This window comes from Lethenteron reissneri, chromosome 61, assembly GCF_015708825.2.
Source record: "Lethenteron reissneri isolate LAM-NWPU_2019-01 chromosome 61, ASM1570882v1, whole genome shotgun sequence".
Lineage (NCBI taxonomy): Eukaryota > Metazoa > Chordata > Hyperoartia > Petromyzontiformes > Petromyzontidae > Lethenteron > Lethenteron reissneri.
Window position 1 is genome coordinate 2,291,216 of NC_083839.1, and position 21,921 is coordinate 2,313,136.

Genomic DNA, 21,921 nt, shown 5'->3' on the forward strand with positions numbered 1-21,921 from the left:
GTGGTGTAGTGTGTAGTGTATAGTGGTGTAGTGTGTAGTAGTGTAGTGTGTAGTAGTGTAGTGTATAGTTTATAGTAGTGTAGTGTGTAGTATGGGTCTCTGCGTGAGTCTATGACTATCTGTGTAAGTCTATGGGTCTCTGTGTGAGTCTATGAATCTCTGTGTGAGTTTGCTGTTGTTGGTGTCATCCTCTCCCCTGCTGGACAAAGGCCTTCCCCATCCTCTTCCATCCTTTCACTCCCTGAGCTGCTCCCCTCCAGTCGAGGCCTCCGAGCTAACGCACGCACGCTGAACTTCTTTCGCACCGTACGTAGCCAACCGTGCTAACGCGTGGCACGACCGTGGGATTTTTTTTGGTGGGGGGGTGGAGGTTGAATTTTTTTTCCATTTCCCAGCATTGTGGCCATTTGCGGCGCATTCCTTCTCTCCCCGAGGGGACATCATCAGCGGTTCCTGACATTGGCGCACACATCATCTTTTTGAGTCAATAATAATAATATCTCAGACCTCCTCGCAACTTTGCCGGGAGGTATCAAAATATCACACCGCGGCACGAATCATTCTCGAAAAGTAAATAATGCGGGAAGAGAAGGGAGGGAAAATGTCTCGGGGAGAACCTCCGAGGGCGCCGGGTTTCACGAACTCCGGTTTCACTCGATCGCCACCACCACCAGCACCACCAGCACCACCACCAGCACCACCACCAGCACCACCACGACCACCACCACCAGCACCACCACCAGCACCACCACCAGCACCACCACCAGCACCACCAGCACCACCACGACCACCACCACCAGCACCACCACGTGCGTACCAGCTCAATTCCTCCCCGCCCGAATACAAAATGAACTGGTTGCACGCTGATAATTGGTTTTTTACCCTTCTATCTGGCAACAAAACTGACACCTTTTTTTAAAGGAGTCATGTTTGCATAGACCACAATACCTGCAGTCATAATGCGCCTTTTGGCGTCATCTGGTCCAACCCATGTGAGACTAGGCTCTAAGGAAAGCTGTCTCGGGTGTGGACCAAACAACTTCAAGGACAGTGCACATTATCAGAGTTATGTTTTTTTTTTGCATTATGACTGCAGGTATTGTGGTCTATGCAAACATGACTCCTTGTAAAAACGGTGTCAGTTTTGTTGCCAGATAGAAGGGTAAAAAAACAATTATCATACTTTTAACTGGCAAATGAGGTTCCAATGGTGGTTGCACGCTGTACGCGCCCGATGATTGTTAAACACCGTGCGACGTCTCCCACCAACCCACCCCATTCACTCAGCCCTGCCGTGTCGATCTCGGGGCGTTTTTTGTTCACGGAATTTCTGCCCCCCCCCTCTCTCCTCCCAGACCACCCCTCCCCCCCCCCCCTTCTTGTTCTCTGCTCGGGTGCTCTTTACCGGACTCGCGTTGATTTGAAATGTTAAAAAAGCAATAATTAAATGTGCGACGTGGCGCGCTAAAGCGATGGACGCCGCTCGCGTCACGTGGGACACGCACCACGTGCTGTGCACGCTCGCACACACGGGTACACGAGCGCACACGCGCCGAGATCTCGAACCTTCAATTGAATCGGAGCTACTAACGCCGGTGGGATAGGGGTGAGGGTGCAACGCTCTATCCCGGGGATTGACAACCTGCAACCCCAGAGCCGCATGCCGTGGTGGGGGCTTCTTCACGGGCTGCTTCGTGACGCAGTGTGTGTACGTGTGTGCACGTGTGTGCACGCGTGTACGTGCGTGTACGTGCGAGTACTTGTGTGTACGTGTGTGTACGTGCGTGTACGTGCGTGTACATGTATGTACGTGTGTGCACGTGCGTGTACGTGCGTGCACGTGCGTGTACGTGTGTGTACGTGGGTGTGCGTGTACGTGCGTGTACTTGTGTGTACGTGCCTGTACTTGTGTGTACGTGCGTGTACGTGCGTATACGTGCGTGCACGTGCGTGTACGTGCGTGTACGTGTGTGTACGTGCGTGTACGTGCGTGTACTTGTGTGTACGTGCGTGCACGTGTGTGTACATACGTGTACGTGCGTGTACGTGCGTGTACATGTGTGTACGTGCGTGCACGTGCGTGTACGTGCGTGCACGTGCGTGCACGTGTGTACGTGCGTGCACGTTCGTGTACGTGCGTGTACTTGTGTGTACGTGCGTGCACGTGCGTGTACGTGTGTGTACATGTGTGTACGTGTGTGCACGTGCGTGTACGTGCGTGTACGTGCGTGTACATGTGTGTACGTGCGTGTACGTGCGTGTACATGTGTGTACGTGCGTGTACGTGCGTGTACGTGTGTACGCGTGCGTGTACGTGCGTGTACATGTGTGTACGTGCGTGTACGTGCGTGTTCACGTATGTACGTACGTTGAACTTCTTTCGCACCGTACGTAGCCAACCGCGCTAATCAGAGGTGCGGGGGAAGGACAACAAAATAAAAAAAACTAAAAGCAGTTCCAAAGAAATCCACTTGATACGGTAAATTTAGCTGTGACGGTCCCACCTGATGACGGAGACTTGTGTTGCCTTCGAAACGTCGTGATTTATTATTTTATTTCTATTATTTGTAATTATTTATTTTTACCTACGTGACTTTACCGAAAAACACCTAAGAGTATGGTCAACAAGCCTCCACGGCGACCGACACGGCGTGGTGAACGCGCGCGCACACGGCAACGGGGAGCCGACAAAGAGCTGCACCATATATGTTTTAAATAAATGCATTCTATTATGTTTTGTTTACTTACTTTGTCGAAAGACGTGTTTGCCTCGCGAACCAAAAAATAATATCACAGGAATATGAAACAGAAGCAAAGCTGAGAGCGCACGAGGGAAGTAATAATTTCACGGCAGAATTGTTCCGCCGGAATTGTTCGGGTGTCGAAACAAAAAAGGGGGGGCGGTGGGGCGGAAAGGGTTGGGGGTCAGGGGGCAGGGATCCGGGGGGGGGGGCCGGACCCCCCCCCCCCCCCCAGTGGATTGCAAGCGTCACGTGACCGAGTCAACACACGGCAAGCGGCAGCGGCGGTGATGGCAAAACATATTTTAATCATCGGATGACATCCTCAGCGAGGCCTCGGGGCACGGCACACTTTTTGACCTTTCATTAATTGATGCCCTCCCAAAGGTCCGAGCCGGTTCATATTAGCCGCGACCTCAGGAATCGAACAAATGGCGAAAGCAGCCCCCGCCGCCCCCCCCCTACCGTAACCCCAATATCGTTCGAGGGAATTCTACGTGACCTTATGAAGGGATATGGCGGGGAGATGAACCGTCACTTCATAAGCTCCACGCTTTCTTTCACCTCCTGTACCCCAAAGCATAATTTTAAAAAAACACAAGTCTTTCTAAAAGTAAGAAGACGCGATTAGAATTTAGATCGGCTTTTTTTTGTTGTTTTGCAATTCATTGTGAGCGCTAAGGTCCCATTGAAAATGTGGCCCGGGTGAAAGTGAAAAGTGAAAAAGAAGACTAAAAATTCAAAACTTTCCGCGAGGAAAGAGAGGTTCGCACGGGCACGGCCTGGTCAGCTCCATCAGGGGGCTTCTCTCTTGAATCAATAGGAAGGTTTATAGCCGCAGAGTGGCCCAGTGCCGTTCACATCAGAAACACTTAACGGTGAATATTAACGATGGTCAGCACACTGGACTCAGGGCTCGCGGTCCCGGACTATCAGTCCAGGACTCACAGTCCAGGACTCGTAATCTCGGTCTCGCGGTCCAGGTTACTCAGTCCAGGTCTCTCAGTCAAGCACTCTCAGTCCATTATTCGTAGTCTCGGTCTCGCAGTCCAGGACTCACAGTCCCCCAGGAGTCCGTGTACCCCGGTTGAGAACCGCCGTTCTAGCGAGTCCCCCAAAGAGGGTATCTTGCCAACTCTTCCACACTGGCTAGACTCTCAGTCCAGGACTCAAAACATCTCCTCGACGTTGACATAAAGGGAGTTTTTTTGCAACGTTTCAGAATCATAATCCGACTTTTTTTTTTACTCACACTGGAGGAATCCGATGAGCTATGAAGCTCTTTTCAACAAACGTCCATCATTTCACCGGTGTCCAGCAAACCGCTGCACCACCGCCCCCCCCCTCCCTCCCGCCCTCACTCCCACCCCCGCCCTGCCTATCTCAATCACAAACATCTCATCCCTCTTCAAAGTACCCCCCCCCCCCCTCTGGCATTTCTTGCCTCACCTTAATCCTCGTCTCTTCGAAAAATCACCCCGGACGGCCCTCGGACGATCGTCCAGCCGATCTCCGCTTGACGGGAGGCGCTCATTTCCTCGCTGCCTCCTCTAACATCGCGGAGATAAAAACCGCAAGCCTCTTAGACATTTCTGCACATCCCGCCCCCCTCCCCCACCTGAGTAAATGAGGGGGCTTAGAATATCACACTGGCGAAGTCCACTCCGGGTTACAGGTGAGGGGGGCGTAACGGTGCAGCCCTGCAATGGCTCGCTCGTGCCGCCACCAGCAGAAGGGCTTCCAACAGAGGGAGTTTCTAGAGCAGACGCTTCTCAACCTTTTTATGTGATGGTCGCGGCAGCAGCATGTTGAGCAGTGGTGGTCCAGACCTCCCTTTCCCTGGTGACGGACTCTAACTCTTCCTGGGGGAATTCCCAGGCATTCGCAGGCTAAGCCAAGCGACGTCGTCCCGCCAGCAGCGTGTCCCAGAGGTCGCAAACGGGTTTTGATTCCTTACCCCCTGTACCCGTACCCGGCCGCACCAGGGTTGCAAACGGCTACCCGTACCCATACCCGGCCGGGTACGGGTACCCGTTCCCTACCAATACCCGTACCCTACCCGAAATGAGTGACAAACGGTTACTCACCAGTGACTCACGGCCTACCCGTACCCGGCCGGGTATGGGTAGCCGGGTATTGGGTAGGGTACGGGTATCGGGTACCCGGTTGCAACCTCTGGTGTGTCCTGGGCTGGTCCTGGGGTCTTCTCCCAGTGGGACGTGCTGCCCGGCAGAGTTCCAGGGTGAGTTTACCGGGGGGCATCCTTACCGGGTGCCCGAACCACCTCAACTGGCTCCTCTCGATCCGAAGGAGCAGCGGCTCGACCCTGAGGATCACCCAGATTACCGAACTCCTCGCCCAATCACGGAAAGTTGGGCCTGGCAACCCTGCGGAGAAACCTCATATCGGCCCCTGCGATCTCTTGCTTTTGGTCATTACCTAAAGCTTATGATCATAGGTGAGGGCAGGAACGTAGGCCGACCTGTAAACCGAGAGCTTTGTTCGAAAACTCCCGCTTCACTATCACGGAATGGGACAGCGCCCGCATTACTCCAGACGCCGCACCGATCTGCCGGCCGATCTGCTGCCTCCTACTTACCATCACTCACGGAAGAGATTCCGAGGTACTTAAACTCCTCCACCTCCTCCACTAAGGGCAGCGGTTCCCCCTCACCTGGAGAGCACAATCCACTGTCTCCCGGCAGTGAACCACGACCTCAGATTTAGAAGTGCTGATTCTTATCCCAGCCGCTTCACACTCGGCATCAAACCGTCCAGGTGCCCGCTGGAGATCACAGACCGACGAAGCAAAGAGGACAACGTCGTCTGAAAAAAGCTGCGACGCCACCTCCATGCCCCCTTACCGGAAACTCTCCGTACCTCGGCTGCCCCTTGATATCCTGTCCATGAAAATCACAAACAGGAGTGGACACAAGACGCACCCTTGGCAGAGTCCAACACCCACAGTGAACGACTTTGACTTAACACCAAGAATACGGACACAGACATCACTCTGGGAATAGAGGGACCGGGTAGCGCACAAAAGCGGCACCGGTACATCGTCCTCCCACAGCACCTCCCACAAGGCATTGTGGGGAACACGGTCACGTGCCTTCTCCGAGTCTACAAAGCAGAGGTAGACTTGAGAAGCACTCCCATGAACCCTCAAATATCTGTGAGAGGGAAAAGAACTGGCCACGACCATGATGGAATCCACATTGTTCCTCCTGGGACGCTGAAGAGTGTGATATCTATGCAGTTAGAGCACACCCTCTGGTTCCCTTTCTTAAAAATGGGAAACCACGGCCCGAATTTGGCAATCTAGAGGTACTGTACCCGCCTTCCATACAACGTACAAAATGGGACCTTTTTGGCAGCGGTCGGGCGTGTGGTTAATGCGAACTTGATGCATTGCAATAGGTTTCTATTTGGTGTTGGAACATCTTAACACCTTCTGTTTTATTGCCAGATAAGATAAAACCAATTCTTATTCTTGGTTCTTTCGGTAAAGTCACGTAGAAGGGAAATAATAAAATAATAAAAATAAAACATAATAAAATACAATTCTCACGACGTTTCGGCCACAACACAATCAGCCGTCCTCAGGTGAAGAACAGGTCTGTCGCTGTCTTTCCGACAGACCTGTTCTTCACCTGAGGACGGCTGCTTGCGTTGTGGCCGAAACGTCATGAGAATTATTTTATTTTATTATATTTTATTTTTATTATTTTATTATTTCCCTTCTACGTGACTTTACCGAAAGAGCCAAGAAGATGAAAGGGTATCTTGCCACACTGGTCATACGTCTTGTTAGTGGTTGGAGTTCCCACGTTCTACCCCACCACACGTGACCTGACAATCGTGAACGAACTGTGGTGTGCCCATCTAGGCGCCGCGGTGGCGAGGAGATGTTAACTACCTCGCCCGGTGTACAGGAGGTCGTGGGTTCGATCTGGACCGTGACGCCTGCTGCTGCTGTATATTTGGAGTCTGCGTGTCTCTCTCTCTCTCATCATCATCACGGTAGCTAGGAGATGTTAACTACCTCGCTCGGTATACAGGAGGTCGTGGGTTCGATCTGGACCATGACGCCTGCTGCTGCTGTATATTTGGAGTCTGCGTGTCTCACTCTCATCATCATCACCACGGTGGCTAGGAGATGTTAACTACCTCGCCCGGTATACAGGAGGTCGTGGGTTCGATCTGGACCATGACGCCTGCTGCTGCTGTATATTTGGAGTCTGCGTGTCTCACTCTCATCATCATCACCACGGTGGCTAGGAGATGTTAACTACCTCGCCCGGTATACAGGAGGTCGTGCGTTCGATCTGGACCGTGACGCCTGCTGTATTGTATATTTGGAGTCTGCGTGTCTCTCTCTCTCATCATCATCACGGTGGCGAGGAGATGTTCACTACCTCGCCTGGTCTACAGGAGGTCGTGGGTTCGATCTGGACCCTGACGCCTGCTGCTGTATATTTGGAGTCTGCGTGTCTCTCTCTCTCTCATCATCATCACGGTTGCTAGGAGATGTTAACTACCTCGCCTGGTGTACAGGAGGTCGTGCGTTCGATCTGGACCCTGACGCCTGCTGCTGTATATTTGAAGTTTGCGTCTGTCTCTCTCATCGTCATCATCACGGTGGCTAGGAGATGTTAACTACCTCGCCTGGTCTACAGGAGGTCGTGGGTTCGATCTGGACCCTGACGCTTGCTGCTGTATATTTGAAGTCGGCGTGTCTCTCTCCCGATGGTCGCGTGGATTTTTTTCTCCGGGTCCTCCGGTTTTTTTTTTATCCACATTTAGTATCAATGTCACGCGTTTAGAGCATTTTGGCTGCTGTAAATGTCTACGTGATGATGATGAGCCCACTTCGTTGAGCTGTCATTTGTGAAAGCCAGGTCGCTTTTGAAAAAGATCTGCATAAATCAGTGGGCTTTACCTGGTCAAATAAAAATAGCCGAGTTTAGTTGGTACTTTTTTTTCGTGATTTGCTTACCTTTCCTATACTTTGCACTCCAATCGCGTTTTTTTGATATTGTTTGTTGTGTTGTCGGTATCGTTCTGACCCTGCTCATCGGATTCCTCCAGCATAAATAAATATCCCGATATTCTGACCAACGTCCACTCATCGTCACCGAAATCTCCGCAACGCTTGTCTGCAGCACGATCGGTTGTATCGCCTCCGCCGCAGCAACTCTGCTCTTATTATTTAGTAACGAACCAACAACGACAACGACAACAACAATGGCCCGATTGCACGCGTGACCTTTCTCGGTTAAAATGACATTGCAGTGCGGTGACGCACGGATGACTAATTTGGGTGACTTATCACAGCGTTGGTGTAAGTCGGGCTGCATTACACTCACGTCATTACTCGCTCGTGTCGAAGCGGCCCAAGGATTCTTCACCACGGGGTCACGACAACTCGTGAAATATCAATGGGCAGAGAAAGGCCTGGAAGATGTTGCTTGCAAAGTGATGGAATATTTTTTTTATATTTTTGCAGCTTGTTTGCGCGGATCCTTTTAAGCGCTGTCCTACCGCCGCGTGAAGCCAAAGGAAAGCATTGAATCGTCGACGATTGGCCAAACATCCCAAAAAATGTGTGACTCTACCCACCACCACCCACCACCACAACCCCCAACTCCACCCGCTCCCAAAAAAAGTGCCTTCAAAAACTACAGTGAGGGAAAAAAGTATTTGACCCCCTGCTGATTTTGTACGTTTGCCCACTGACAAAGAAATGATCAGTCTATAATTTTAATGGTAGGTTTATTTGAACAGTGAGAGACAGAATAATCAAAAATGCAGAAAAACGCATGTCAAAATTTGTATAAATTGGTTTGCATTTTAATGAGGGAAATAAGTATTTGACCCCCTCTCAATCAGAAAGATTTCTGGCTCCCAGGTGTCTTTTATACAGGTAACGAGCTGAGATTAGGAGCACACTCTTAAAGAGTTTATAACATTTTTGACATGCGTTTTTCTGGATTCTTTTGTTGTTATTCTGTCTCTCACTGTTCAAATAAACATACCATTAAAATTACAGACTGATCATTTCTTTGTCAGTGGGCAAACGTACAAAATCAGCAGGGGATCAAAGACTTTATTCCCTCACTGTAGGTGAGGCGTCGCTCTCGGAGCAAAAAAAAAAGAGAGGTCAAATAATAATAATAATCCGCGTGCATAATTCACGGGACCAGCAGCTGAGATTTGCCAACTTTTCGAACACATTCTAAAACTAGGTCACAGCGAGCATCAACAAACCACCGCTGTAATTTGGCTACGCTCAAAGCGGCACACGTGGATACTCACAGCACGCGTTCCCCCATTATATTCTACTTTGCATTTAAAAAGCGCCTTTCACCAAGGCGCTTAACAATGCCTGCTGACTACATAAATAAATTAGCCTCTTGATGAACAAAAATAAGAATAGATTTTACCCTTTCTGTATCAAGATGTTCAAACACCAAATGTATACCCATTTTGCAAAGGCATCGAGTCTGCATTAACTACACGTACTCGTGGCGAAACATGCTATCAAACATGATCTGATAATATGTATACGTACTCTTTGGTTCTTTCGGTAAAGTCACGTAGGTATTATAATACCGCAGGGGTGTCAGGGGAAGGATTCCCTCCAATAGGAGGGTTGGTGGGACGGTGACAGGAGAAGTGGGAGGGATAATCGAGGAGATATAAGGTAGAGGTCGCAAACGGGTTTTGATTCCTTACCCTTACCCGTACCTGGCCGCACCAGGGTCGCAAACGGGTACCCGTACCCGGCTGTACCCGTACCCTACCCGTACCCGTACCCTACCCGTACCCGGCCGGGTACGGGTAGGGTACGGGTATCGGGTACCTGATTGCGACTTCTGGGATGAAGCCATGTTGCAGGCGCGGGTGGGTTGATTCTAGGAACTTGAATTGTGAGAAGAGACAAGACGTTGGGAAATGAGTGACAAACAGTAGCCGGGTATCGGGTAGGATACGGGTATCGGGTACCCGATTGCGACCTCTGATGTAGGGGAGAACTGGCAGGAAGAGGGGAGTTTTGGCGAGAACGAGATTGAGACGGCTGGGGACAGGTGTGGATGGGAGAAGAGGAATACACGACGAACCCCCTGCAACCTTGTGTCGGCTCTCCTTTACAATACCCACGTGACTTTACCGAAAGAACCAAAGAGTATGGATTCCTGCAGTCACGAAAACTTCGAATCTAGATTAATATGTATACGCATTGTCTAAAAGGTCCCATAGATGTAACTGGTCGACCCGAGCTGGAAGTGTTCTGATATTGCGTTGACTTTGCGCCATTCGCCTTTTTGCCATTCTCTGGTCTAACGCCGGCAGTGAGACAAGGCCATAATGAAGCCTGTCTTTGGTGTAGGGCAATCGGCTTCAAACGCAATGCGTGGATTTTTTCCCAGAGCGTTGTGAATATTTGCTGGTTTATCCAGGATTCATATTCTTGGTTCTTTCAGTAAATATTCTTGGTTAATTCGGTAAAGTCACGTAGAAGGGAAATAATAAAATAATAAAAATAAAACAATAAAATACAATTCTCACGACGTTTCGGCCACAACGCAAGCAGCCGTCCTCAGGTGAAGAACCAAGCTGTCGGAAAGACAGCGTCCTAATGAACACCGCTAAGCTTGGCAGCGTATGTTTAAGCTGGGTGGGAGGAGGAGAGAGCCTTGACAAAGGACGACTGCTTGCATTGTGGCCGAAACGACGTGAGAATTTTATCTTATTATGTAATTTTATTATTATTTCATTATTTCCCTTCTACGTGACTTTACCGAAAGAACCACGAATATGAATCCATGCAGTCACGAAAGCTTTAAATAAACATTTATCCAGGATGTTTTGTTGCGTGTCGTCGCTTTAAAATGTTCTCCGTTCACATTTTGTTTGTTGCGGTTGCACCCGAGTCAAGAGCCGCATGGCTCTATACCAAATAAATGAAACTTGAAAACTTGAAATGAAACTTGTTCGTTCGCATGTTGTGCCCCAAGTACGCGTGCTTAATGCGGGACTTGATGCCTCTCAAAATGGGGGCATCTATTCGGCGTCTGAACATCGCAACACAACTCCCGTGTTATTGCCAGGAAGGGTAAAACACCCATTCATATTCTTCTCGGTTCTTTCGGTAAAGTCACGTAGAAGGGAAATAATAAAATAATAAAAATAAAACATAATAAAATACAATTCTCACGACGTTTCGGCCACAACGCAAGCAGCCGTCCTCAGGTGAAGAACAGGTCTGTCGGAAAGACAACCCATATTTATTGTTTTCATCTTTCCGATACTGGCAAACAAAAAAGCAGTTCTGTAAATATACCGTCGCCTGTAATCGGGGTACAGGGACGGGATGGTTCCCCGTGGCTTCCCACTCCCCCCGTACAATTACCGCACCAGCGGGAGGCGGCGGGGGGGCATTGCAGGCCTGCCGAGGTGACTCGGATTTCCTCTCGCGATTACCATAAATTTGTCGGTTTAATGGGCAACCTTCCGCAGTCGAGCCACGGCAGGGCTTCCATCAAAGCAGAGGGTCCGGAAATGACCGCCTGCCGCAATAGCAGGCGCTCGACACGGCAGCAAGATGTGATTAATTTGGTGCGCACATTTGCACATTTGCGCGATGATACGGCACTTAATGAGGTGTCGCGGTGGCTATGAGATGTTAACTACCTCGCCTGGTCTACAGGAGTTCCTGGGTGCGATCCTGACCCCGGTGCCTGCTGTATATTTGGAGTTTGCGTGTCTCTCTCATCATCACGGTGGCTATGAGATGGTAACTACCTCGCCTGGTATGCAGGAGTTTGTGGGTGCGATCCTGACCCCGGTGCCTGCTGCTGTCTATTTGGAGTTTGCGTGTCTCTCTCTCTCATCACCATCATCACGGTGGCTATGAGATGTTAACTACCTCGCCTGGTATACAGGAGTTCGTGGGTTCGATCCTGACCCTGACGCCTGTTGTATATTTGGAGTTTGCGTGTCTCTATCATCATCATCACGGTGGCTATGAGATGTTAACTACCTCGCCTGGTCTACAGGAGTTCGTGTGTGCGATCCTGACCTTGACGCCTGCTGTATGTTTGGAGTTTGCGTGTCTCTCTCATCATTATCACGGTGGCTATGAGATGTTAACTACCTCGCCTGGTCTACAGGAGTTCGTGTGTTCAATCCTGACCCTGATGCCTGCTGTATGTTTGGAGTTTGCGTGTTCTCCCTCTGGTCGCGTGGATTTTTCTCCGGGTCCTCCGGTTTTCCCCTCCACATTAATAATTAACGTCACGCGTTTCTGAGCATTTGGCTGCTCTGAATTTCCACGCGATCAGCCACTTCGTGTGGGCTATCATTTGTCACTTCTGAAAAAGAGTTACGTAGCTCCGTGAGACGATGGCCGATAGGCAAGGAAAATGAGAGAGCGCTAGCCACAAGCGATAGAACCAGTAGTGTAACTAGGGAGTGCCTTGGGGTCCCATTGGCAACCACCACGATATGTTTTCAACGACAGTGTAAAAGAACAACAACAACAACAACAACTGGAGCGCCCCTACAGCGTTAAATGTTCGAGACCGTAAACGTAACGACGATGCAATTAGGGAAAGAGGAGTCCGCGATTGCCTCTGGGTGCGAAACAAATCACAATATTGGGGCTCCACCAGATGGATTGCCGCACCCCCTGAGCTGATAATGTAGTTACTACACCACTGATAATGTAGTTACTATGCTACTGATAATGTAGTTACTACGCCACTGATAATGTAGTTACTACGCCATTGATAATGTAGTTACTACGCCACTGATAATGTAGTTACTACGCCACTGATAATGTAGTTACTACGCCACTGATAATGTAGTTACTACACCACTGATAATGTAGTTACTACACCACTGATAATGTTGTTACTACGCCACTGATAATGTAGTTACTACGCCACTGATAATGTAGTTACTACGCCACTGGAGAACGCTCACCGAGTCAATGGAGCGAGTGAAATCATCTTGTGGCGCAGCTAGCCGGGTGTATCGTTGCACCAGAGTGACCGTGGCAGATGGCAGCGGCTCGGAGCGGCCTTCATCTAGCGGTGGATTGAACATGGATAATGATATAACAACAACAACAACGACGACAACTATGACCATTTAAATGTGTCAAAGCGGCACACTTCATCCGATGATCCTAATGTGTGCCCTGAATGGGAATCAGGGAATTAACAGAAACCTGCAGGGCACGCGTCCACAAACGAATTGGGGGCACGAAGGTCGATTCAGGGTGACGATAGGGCTTCAGTCGAACGATCCCGCACTCCGGTCGCAGCAACAGCGGATTTTGACCGACGATCGAACCGAGGTGTCCGTGGTCGCGCTGTACGTCTCCCCCCCCCCCCCCATCCGTCTTTTCTTGGCTGTGCCGCGCCCACCTTTGGCCTACTCTTTCACGTCTTGGGAAGAAGTGGCAGCGCTCACGCTTTACCTCGCCCGGCCACGCCGGAACGGCCGATCGAGGGACTGTGGCGTGCGAATTTGCACCGCTGTATGGACAGGCGAGCGAGGCATTGAAGAAAACTGCCGTGCCCGGAGATCGAATCGAGTGGGCGAACCTCTGGGTTGCAAGGTCAGGACGGTCACCGCATCATTCGCGCTTTCAGATGCGCTTCTGCGGCCGTCTGGAACGCTCTCTTCCTTCCGATGTTAGGAAGAAGCCATGGGCGCTAAGCACCTTTAAATCATCATCTACATTATGAGACATCTCCTTTACCAGTGGCAAAATATAGTAGTAGGTTTTTACCCTTTCAACTGGTACAAAAACTGACACCTTTATACAAGGCATCATGTTTGCAATAACCACAACACAAGCAGTCAAAATGCAAACAAAAAGAAACAACTCTGATGATGGTAATGATATGCACTGTCCTTCATCAGAGTTGTTTCTTTTTGTTTGCATTTTGACTGCTTGTGTTGTGGTTATTGCAAACATGATGCCTTGTATAAAGGTGTCAGTTTTTGTACCAGTTGAAAGGGTAAAAACCTACTACTATCATCTACATTGACGAACTCGTTTCTTTTGAGCTGATTTTGTACTTCGTTTGCTGTCTTTCTCCCGCACCTCAAAATGTCACGGTTGGCTTACGTACGGTGCGAAAGAAGTTCAATATACAGACATATCTCTAACGACTCCGATTATATTTTAGTTTAAAGCTTTCGTGACTGCAGGGATTCATATTCTTGGTTCTTTCGGTAAGGTCACGTAGAAGGGAAACAATAAAATAATAAAAATATAAAACAATAAAATTCTCACGACGTTTCTTATTATTTTATTGCTTCCCTTCTACGTGACTTTACCGAAAGAACCAAAAATATGACTCCGATTATCGTATTACCAACGGTATATAGAGATATCGCATTTCAAATGATAAACCAATTTCCTATAATCGCGTTACTGCCTCTGTACCTGACAATTCCATGGTCATGACGGGGGGGGGGGTAGGGGGGGGTCCATATACTGTCAGGGAATGATCCATTGGCCGTGGGCTGTGTGTTAGAAACGAGGCCGATAAAACCCAGAAGTGATTGCGTAACGAAAATAAACTCGAGACGACGCGGATGTGAGCCCTGAGCCGGATTTCCAAACACCGTGAGCGACGTTCACGACCTCTCAGCAAGCAGCAGCAGCAGCTACAACAGCAGCTACAGCAGCAGCAGCTACAGCAGCAGCTACAGCAGCAGCTGCAGCAGCTACAACAGCAGCTACAGCAGCTACAGCAGCAGCAGCAGCAGCTACAGCAGCTACAGCAGCAGCAGCAGCTACAGCAGGAGGCAGCAGCAGCAGCTACAGCAGCAGCTACAACAGCAGCTGGCAGCAGCTAGCAAGCAGCAGCAGCTACAGCAGCAGCTACAGCAGCAGCTACAGCAGCAGCTGGCAGCAGCTAGCAAGCAGCAAGCAGCAGCAGCTCGCAGCAGCAGAGGAAACTAGTAGTAGCAAGCGGTAGCAGTAAGCAACAGCAGCTAGCAGCAGCTAACAACAGCAGCCACAGCAGTAGCAAGCAGTTAATAGCAACAGCAGCTCGCACCAGCAAGCAGCAGCTAGCAGTAGCAGCACTTAGCAGCAGCAGCAGCAGCAGCTAGCAGCTGCTACTAATGTAGCAGCAGCAGCGAGCGACAGCAGCAAGAAGCAGCAGCAAGCAGCTAGTAGCTGCAGCTACAGCAGCAGCTAGCAGCAGCTAAAAAGCAGCAGCAGCAAGCAGCAGCTAACAATCAGCAGCTAACAAGCAGCAGCAAGCAGCCACAGCAGCAGCCACAGTAGCAAGGAGCAGCAGCAAGCAATTAGCTGCAGCAGCAGCAAGCTAGCACCAGCAAGCAGCAGTTAGCAGCAGCAGCAGCAGCTATCAGTAGCAGCAGTTAGCAGCAGCAGCAGAAGCTCCTAAGCCCTCTTGGGGGGAGTGCGAGTGCGAGAGAAAGAGACTTTCATCACCCAATGTCTTGGCCATGTCAAGTGCCGTTTACACATCACGAACGAGCAGACACACGTCAGCGTGCACGCGCATAGACGGGGGGGGGAGGCCTTGGTCGTGGGGCTGAATTATGCGGCGGCCGCATTGAGGAGAAATGTCAAACGGTCAGGCGACGCGGCGTGTGGCAGCAAGCAGCAGCAGTTAACAGCAGCAGTTAGCAGCAGCAGCAGTTAACAGCAGCAGTTAGCAGCAGCAGCAGTTAGCAGCAGCAGTTAGCAGCAGCTACAGCAGCTAGCAGCAGTTAACAGCAGCAGTTAGCAGCAGCAGCAGCTGCAGCAGCAACAGTTAGCAGAAGCTGCAGCAGTTAGCAGCAGCAGTTAGCAGAAGCTACAGCAGCTAGCAGCAGTTAACATCAGCAGTTACCATCAGCAGTTAGCAGCAGCTACAGCAGCAGTTATCAGCAGCAGTTATCAGCAGCAGTTAATAGCAGCAGTTAGCAGCAGCAGCAGCTGCAGAAGTTAGCAGCAGTTAGCAGAAGCTACAGCAGCTAGCAGCAGTTAACAGCAGCAGTTACCATCAGCAGTTAACAGCAGCTACAGCAGTAGTTATCAACAGCAGTTATCAGCAGCAGTTAACATCAGCAGCAGCAGTTAGCAGCAGAAATTAGCAGCAGTAGTTATCAACAGCAGTTAGCAGCAGCAGTTAACATCAGCAGCAGCAGTTAGCAGCAGCAATTAACAGCTGCAGCAGTTAGCAGTAGCAGTTAACAGCAGCAGTTAGCAGCAGTAGCTGCAGCAGCAGTTAACAGTATCAGTTAACAGCAGCAGTTAACAGCAGTAGCTGCAGCAGCAGTTAACAGCAGCAGTTAACAGTAGCAGTTAACAGCAGCAGTTAGCAGCAGTAGCTGCAGCAGCAGTTAACAGCAGCAGTTAACAGCAGCAGTTAACAGCAGCAGTTAGCAGCAGCTACAGCAGCTGCAGCAGCAGTTAACAGCAGCAGTTAACAGCAGCAGTTAACAGCAGCAGTTAGCAGCAGCTACAGCAGCTGCGGCTGCAGCAGTTAGCAGCAGCAGTTAACAGCAGCAGTTAACAGCAGCAGTTAACAGCAGCAGTTATCAGCAGCTACAGCAACTGCAGCAGCAGTTAGCAGCAGTTATCAGCAGCAGTTATCAGCAGCAGTTAACAGCAGCAGTTAGCAGCAGCTAGAGCTGCAGCAGCAGCAGTTAGCAGCAGTTATCAGCAGCAGTTAACAGCAGCAGTTAACAGCAGCAGTTAACAGCAGCTAGAGCTGCAGCAGCAGCAGTTAGCAGCAGCTAGAGCTGCAGCTGCAGCAGTTAGCAGCAGCTAGAGCTGCAGCTGCAGCAGTTAGCAGCAGCTACAGCAGCTGCAGCAGCAGTTAGCAGCAGCTAGAGCTGCAGCTGCAGCAGTTAGCAGCAGCTACAGCAGCTACAGCTGCAGTTAGCAGCAGCTAGAGCTGCAGCTGCAGCAGTTAGCAGCAGCTAGAGCTGCAGCTGCAGCAGTTAGCAGCAGCTACAGCAGCTACAGCTGCAGTTAGCAGCAGCTAGAGCTGCAGCTGCAGCAGTTAGCAGCAGCTAGAGCTGCAGCTGCAGCAGTTAGCAGCAGCTACAGCAGCTACAGCTGCAGCAGTTAGCAGCAGCTAGAGCTGCAGCAGCAGCAGTTAGCAGCAGTTATCAGCAGCAGTTATCAGCAGCAGTTAACAGCAGCAGTTAGCAGCAGCTAGAGCTGCAGCAGCAGCAGTTATCAGCAGCAGTTAACAGCAGCAGTTAACAGCAGCTCCAGCAGCTGCTGCAGCAGTTAGCAGCAGTTATCAGCAGCAGTTAACAGCAGCAGTTAACAGCAGCTACAGCAGCTGCAGCTGCAGCAGTTAGCAGCAGCTAGCGAGAGTGACATCGAGTGAGAGTGTCATTACACGTCCGTTGGAGGACGCAGCTCTATGAGAAATGATTCCTGGAATCAATTCCGCACACCGTGGGGGTTGATGGTCAATCCTCATCAATCGTTCTATTTGTATTTAAATGCCACATCACCCCGTTGTCTATTGCAGCATCACGAGTCAATGCGGTGTTGCTGCTGGCTTCATGTTTACACCCCTTTGTGCTACTTGTTCGAAATTCCACATTCCCATGGCGAGAGGGCGAGCCCCATATGACAATCACTGTTGGCTTCACCACAAAGTGGTACTCGTTGTATCGGCCCCCAGAGGGATGATGGATTGAAACAATTCATTCTGACCCGTCCATGTTGGACATATGTGAAAGATATCTCCATAGTTCATCGGATTCTTCCAGTTTAAACAACGCTTCTGATGCATGGCACCCGTCAAGCATCATAATGCAGAACCCCTCCTTAAAACAAAAACGTCTGAAGACTCCAAGGATTTAATAGGTAACACAAATGTGGCATTGTAGTTGGGTTGTATTCAAATCAGCATTGACTTGCGTGTAGTGCCGCATTATCTTAGTAGCACAAGTAGCTACAAATGCTACAGGCCCCGCACTTTCAAGGGCCCCGCGCTAAATGCTTTCAAGCTATCAATTCCGGTTCAGTGATTCTGCACTTGCTTTATCACTATAGTACTATACCGACTTCAACTTTTATGAACGACTGGGTGTTTAAGGTGAGCGATTTGTTGTATTATCTGGCTGTATGACAAACGGAAAAATACAGTTTCTTTGCTATGCAAGTAAAAAAATGTGTGTTTTAATATTTACGTGTATTTTTTTCTATTTCGGGCTTCTTGATAACATCATATGCTACAGGCCCTGCAACTAGTTTAATCCGGCATTCGAGCGCATCGCTTGAGGGAGGCTGCGAGGCTACAGAGGAGCAGAGGTCACAACCGGGTACCCGATACTCGTATCCTACCCGATACCCGGCCGGGTACGGGTACGGGTAGCCGTTTGCGACCCTGGTGCGGCCGGGTACGGGTACGGGTAGGCCGTGAGTCACTGGTGAGTAACCGTTTGTCACTCATTTCGGGTAGGGTACGGGTACCCATTTGCGACCCTGGTGCGGCCGGGTACGGGTACGGGTAAGGAATAAAAACCCGTTTGCGACCTCTGCAGAGGAGGCTTTGTGTTAGCTAGATTCGTAGCTTTCGTGACTGCGGGAATGACCCTTTGGTTCTTTTACGCGACTGTGTGAGGGCCTCGTGCGGATTGCGTTGTCAGTACCCTGGACAGCGCCGTCACTTCCGGATCGCACGGCATTCGCTCGCAATCAGCAACACAAATCTTCTTGGTTCTTTCGGTAAAGTCACGTAGCAGGGAAATGAAAAAATAATAAAAATAAAACATAATAAAATAATATAATAATAAAATAAAACATAATAAAATAATATAATAAGATATTATCTAATATAATAATATATAATTGTATTATGTTTTATTTGTATTATTTTATTATTTCCCTTCTACGTCACTTTACCGAAAGAACCAAGAAGATGAATCCCTGCAGTCACGAAAGCTCTAAATCGAAATTCAACAACACAAATACAACTGGACGCTTTCGTCAACAGCTCCGTAAATTATTGTACAAGGACACGCGCGGTAGTTAATAGGCAACGCCTCAAAGAAGGGCCGTTGCCCGAAACGTTGTCTACTATCGTTTTTTTTTTCTTTATGTGAATACGGGCCGTCGCTTGAAAAGTCCCCTAAGGCAAATGTGTTGTGGTTTATTATTGCAGATTGTTTATTTGTGAAAGAGCTTAGGTTCATTATTAGATTGTTTAGTTGTGAAAGTGCTTAGGTTTAATTTTCGATTTAAAGCTTTCGTGACTGCAGGGATTCATCTTCTTGGTTCTTTCGGTAAAGTCATGTAGAAGGGAAATAATAAAATAATAAAAATAAAACAATAAAATAATTCTCACGACGTTTCGGCCACAACGCAAGCAGCCGTCCTCAGGTGGAGAACAGGTCTGTCGAGACCTGTTCTCCAACGTCGTGAGAATAATTTTATTATGTTTGATTTTTATTATTTTATTATTTCCATTCTACGTGACTTTACCGAAAAAACCAAGAAGGTGCTTAGGTTTCTTATTACATTGTTAATTTGTGAAAGAGCTTAGGTTTATTATTAGATTGTTAATTTGTGAAAGAGCTTAGGTTTATTATTAGATTGTTTATTTTTGAATGTGCCGAAGTGAATTGTTACATTGTTTATTTGTGAACGTGCTTAGAATTATTCTGACATTATTTGTGAATGTGCTGAGTTTATTTTTACATTGTTCAATTGTGAAAGTGCTTACGTTTATTATTAGATTGTTTAATTGTGAATGTGCTTCAGATTATTATTACATTGTTTATTTGTGATCGTGGACCAATGCTAACTCAGCGGAAGGCAGCATCAACAAAATAATGTGCTCATTATGCAATAGATGTTCATGAGTTTGTTCCATCAGATGTATGTATGTGTGCGATCGATGTCTGTTTGTATATATACCTGTGTATGTATTTGTGTGTATGTATTTGTGGGGAACGGTAGTGTAGCGGTTAGCGCGCTGCGCGACGATTATCTTGAACCGGTCCTGGGCCTCACCTAGGTCATCTCAGCCTCAAATGAGTACCTGGTGTGGTGTGTAAACACCGCCACTGGGGAGACAAAGGCGGTCGGGCGTGGTGCTGGCCACCCACCCACCCACTTGTGCACCGTTCAGGCCTTCATAGGTGCTCGCTAACAACACTTTCCTCAACAGTCTGTTCAGGCTATACGGGGGATCTTTGCGTGTATGTGTGGAGCGCCGGGCGGCTAAAATGCAGCAAGTTTAGCGCGCTTGACTGCGTACGGTGCGAAAGAAGTCCAGCATACATACAGTACACACGCATGCATCCCATGCACACACAGAGCACAGCAAGGCTTGACAATATGGAACGATACGAATACAAAATCATCCGGCGCGCGCGCGATAATAACAACACCACCACCAACACCACCACACATCCGCGTGGGAAGGGGTGGAGTGGTGGATTATACAGATAATGTAGTGGCTCACAAAGGAGGGGGGAGGGAGGGTTGGTTATGATCATCAGCTCGTCCCACGCGCACAACGACAACGAGGGTGGGTGGGTGGCTCACCTCGTCAGCGACTTGGCAGTCGGCGTTGTAAGCCACGCAAATGAGCAGCAAGCAACCGAGGCAGCGATGGGCAAGACAATGAACCGCCATCGCTGCTGCTGCTGTTGTTGCGGCTATTGTTACAGCAGCCGCTACGCTCAGCACACAGCCCCGGCTAGCAAGCTCGCTCTCTCTGTCTCTCTCACGCACACACGCAGCGTACGTACACAACCACACACACACAACCACACACACCACACACACGCAGCGTACGTACACACACACAACCACACACACACACACACAGTGTACGTACACAACCACACACACACAACCACACACACACAACCACACACACGCAGCGTACACACAACCACAAAGATAGACAAAGATCCCCCGTATAGCCTGAACAGACTGTAGGGGCAAGTGCTGTTAGCGAGCACCTATGAAGGCCGGAACGGTACACGAGGGGGTGGGTGGCCAGCACCACGCCCGACCGCCTTTGTCTCCCTAGTGGCGATGTTTACACACCGCACCAGGTACTCATTTAAGGCTGAGTCGACCTAGGGGAGGCCCAGGACCGGTTCAGATAATCGTCACTGGTGTTAGCCGTGAGCGGGAATCGAACCCGGGTCGCCAGGTTCATAGCGCAGCGCGCTAACCGCTACACCACCGCTCCCCACACAACCACACACACCACACACACGCAGCGTGCGTACACAACCAGACACACCACCACACACACAGTGTACGTACACAACTACACACACACACCGCACACACAGACAGCGTACGTACACACACACAGCGTACGTACACAACCACACACACCACACACACGCAGCGTGCGTACACAACCAGACACACACCACACACACACACGCGCACGCTCGCACGCACGGCTTATAACACGACGACGGCTGTTACACGTTGCGGCTTATTGTTGTTGTTATTGTTGTTGTTATTGTTGTTGTTATTGTTGTTGTTATTGTTGTTGTCAATTTGAAGGCGCTGGATTCTAGGCCGAGACGATTTGGAGCGCCGTACGTCGAGCCACCGTCAGCCACCACCACCACCACCAACCAGGAAAACCACCACCACCAACCACCAAAACCACCACCACCAACCAGGAAAACCACCACCACCAACCACCAAAACCACCACCACCAACCAGGAAAACCACCACCACCAACCACCAAAACCACCACCACCAACCAGGAAAACCACCACCACCAACCACCAAAACCACCACCACCAACCAGGAAAACCACCACCACCAACCACCAAAACCACCACCACCAAAACCACCACCACCACCAACCACCAAAACCACCACCACCACCGCCGCTCGTGTTACAGAACGCGTATTTAACGAGCAGCGTAAGCAGCGTGGGGTGGTGGGGGGTGGTGGGGGGTGGTGGGAGCCCCCCCCCACCACCCCCCCCCGTGACGATCAGTGTCGTCTTTCAGCCGAGAGGGTGCACGACGGCTCCAGGGTGTTCCGGTTACAACGTTGATCACCCAACAACCACCTGGTGCACCCTCGTCGTCTGCTGCGGCTGCTCTCATTAAACCTCCTGGAAGCTTCGCTTGGCACACGAGATGCCCCCCCCCCTCCCCCACAATCAGCTTAATGAGCCC

General features: G+C 49.8%; 1 protein-coding gene across 2 annotated transcripts in view; it reads right to left on the bottom strand.

Annotated features, from left to right (window-relative positions):
• The window catches only part of TMIE (transmembrane inner ear), a 49,297-nt gene extending 28,669 nt beyond the window's left edge, over nucleotides 1-20,628 (bottom strand). The window contains exon 1 of one of the 2 annotated variants that reach the window (XM_061576554.1): nucleotides 20,302-20,628. In XM_061576554.1, coding sequence (XP_061432538.1) covers nucleotides 20,302-20,391 — 90 coding nt within the window. In that variant the 5' untranslated portion in view covers nucleotides 20,392-20,628. The remainder of the gene's footprint in view (nucleotides 1-20,301) is intronic. The other variant, XM_061576555.1, reaches the window with a different exon arrangement.
• Nucleotides 20,629-21,921: the final 1,293 nt, after the last annotated feature.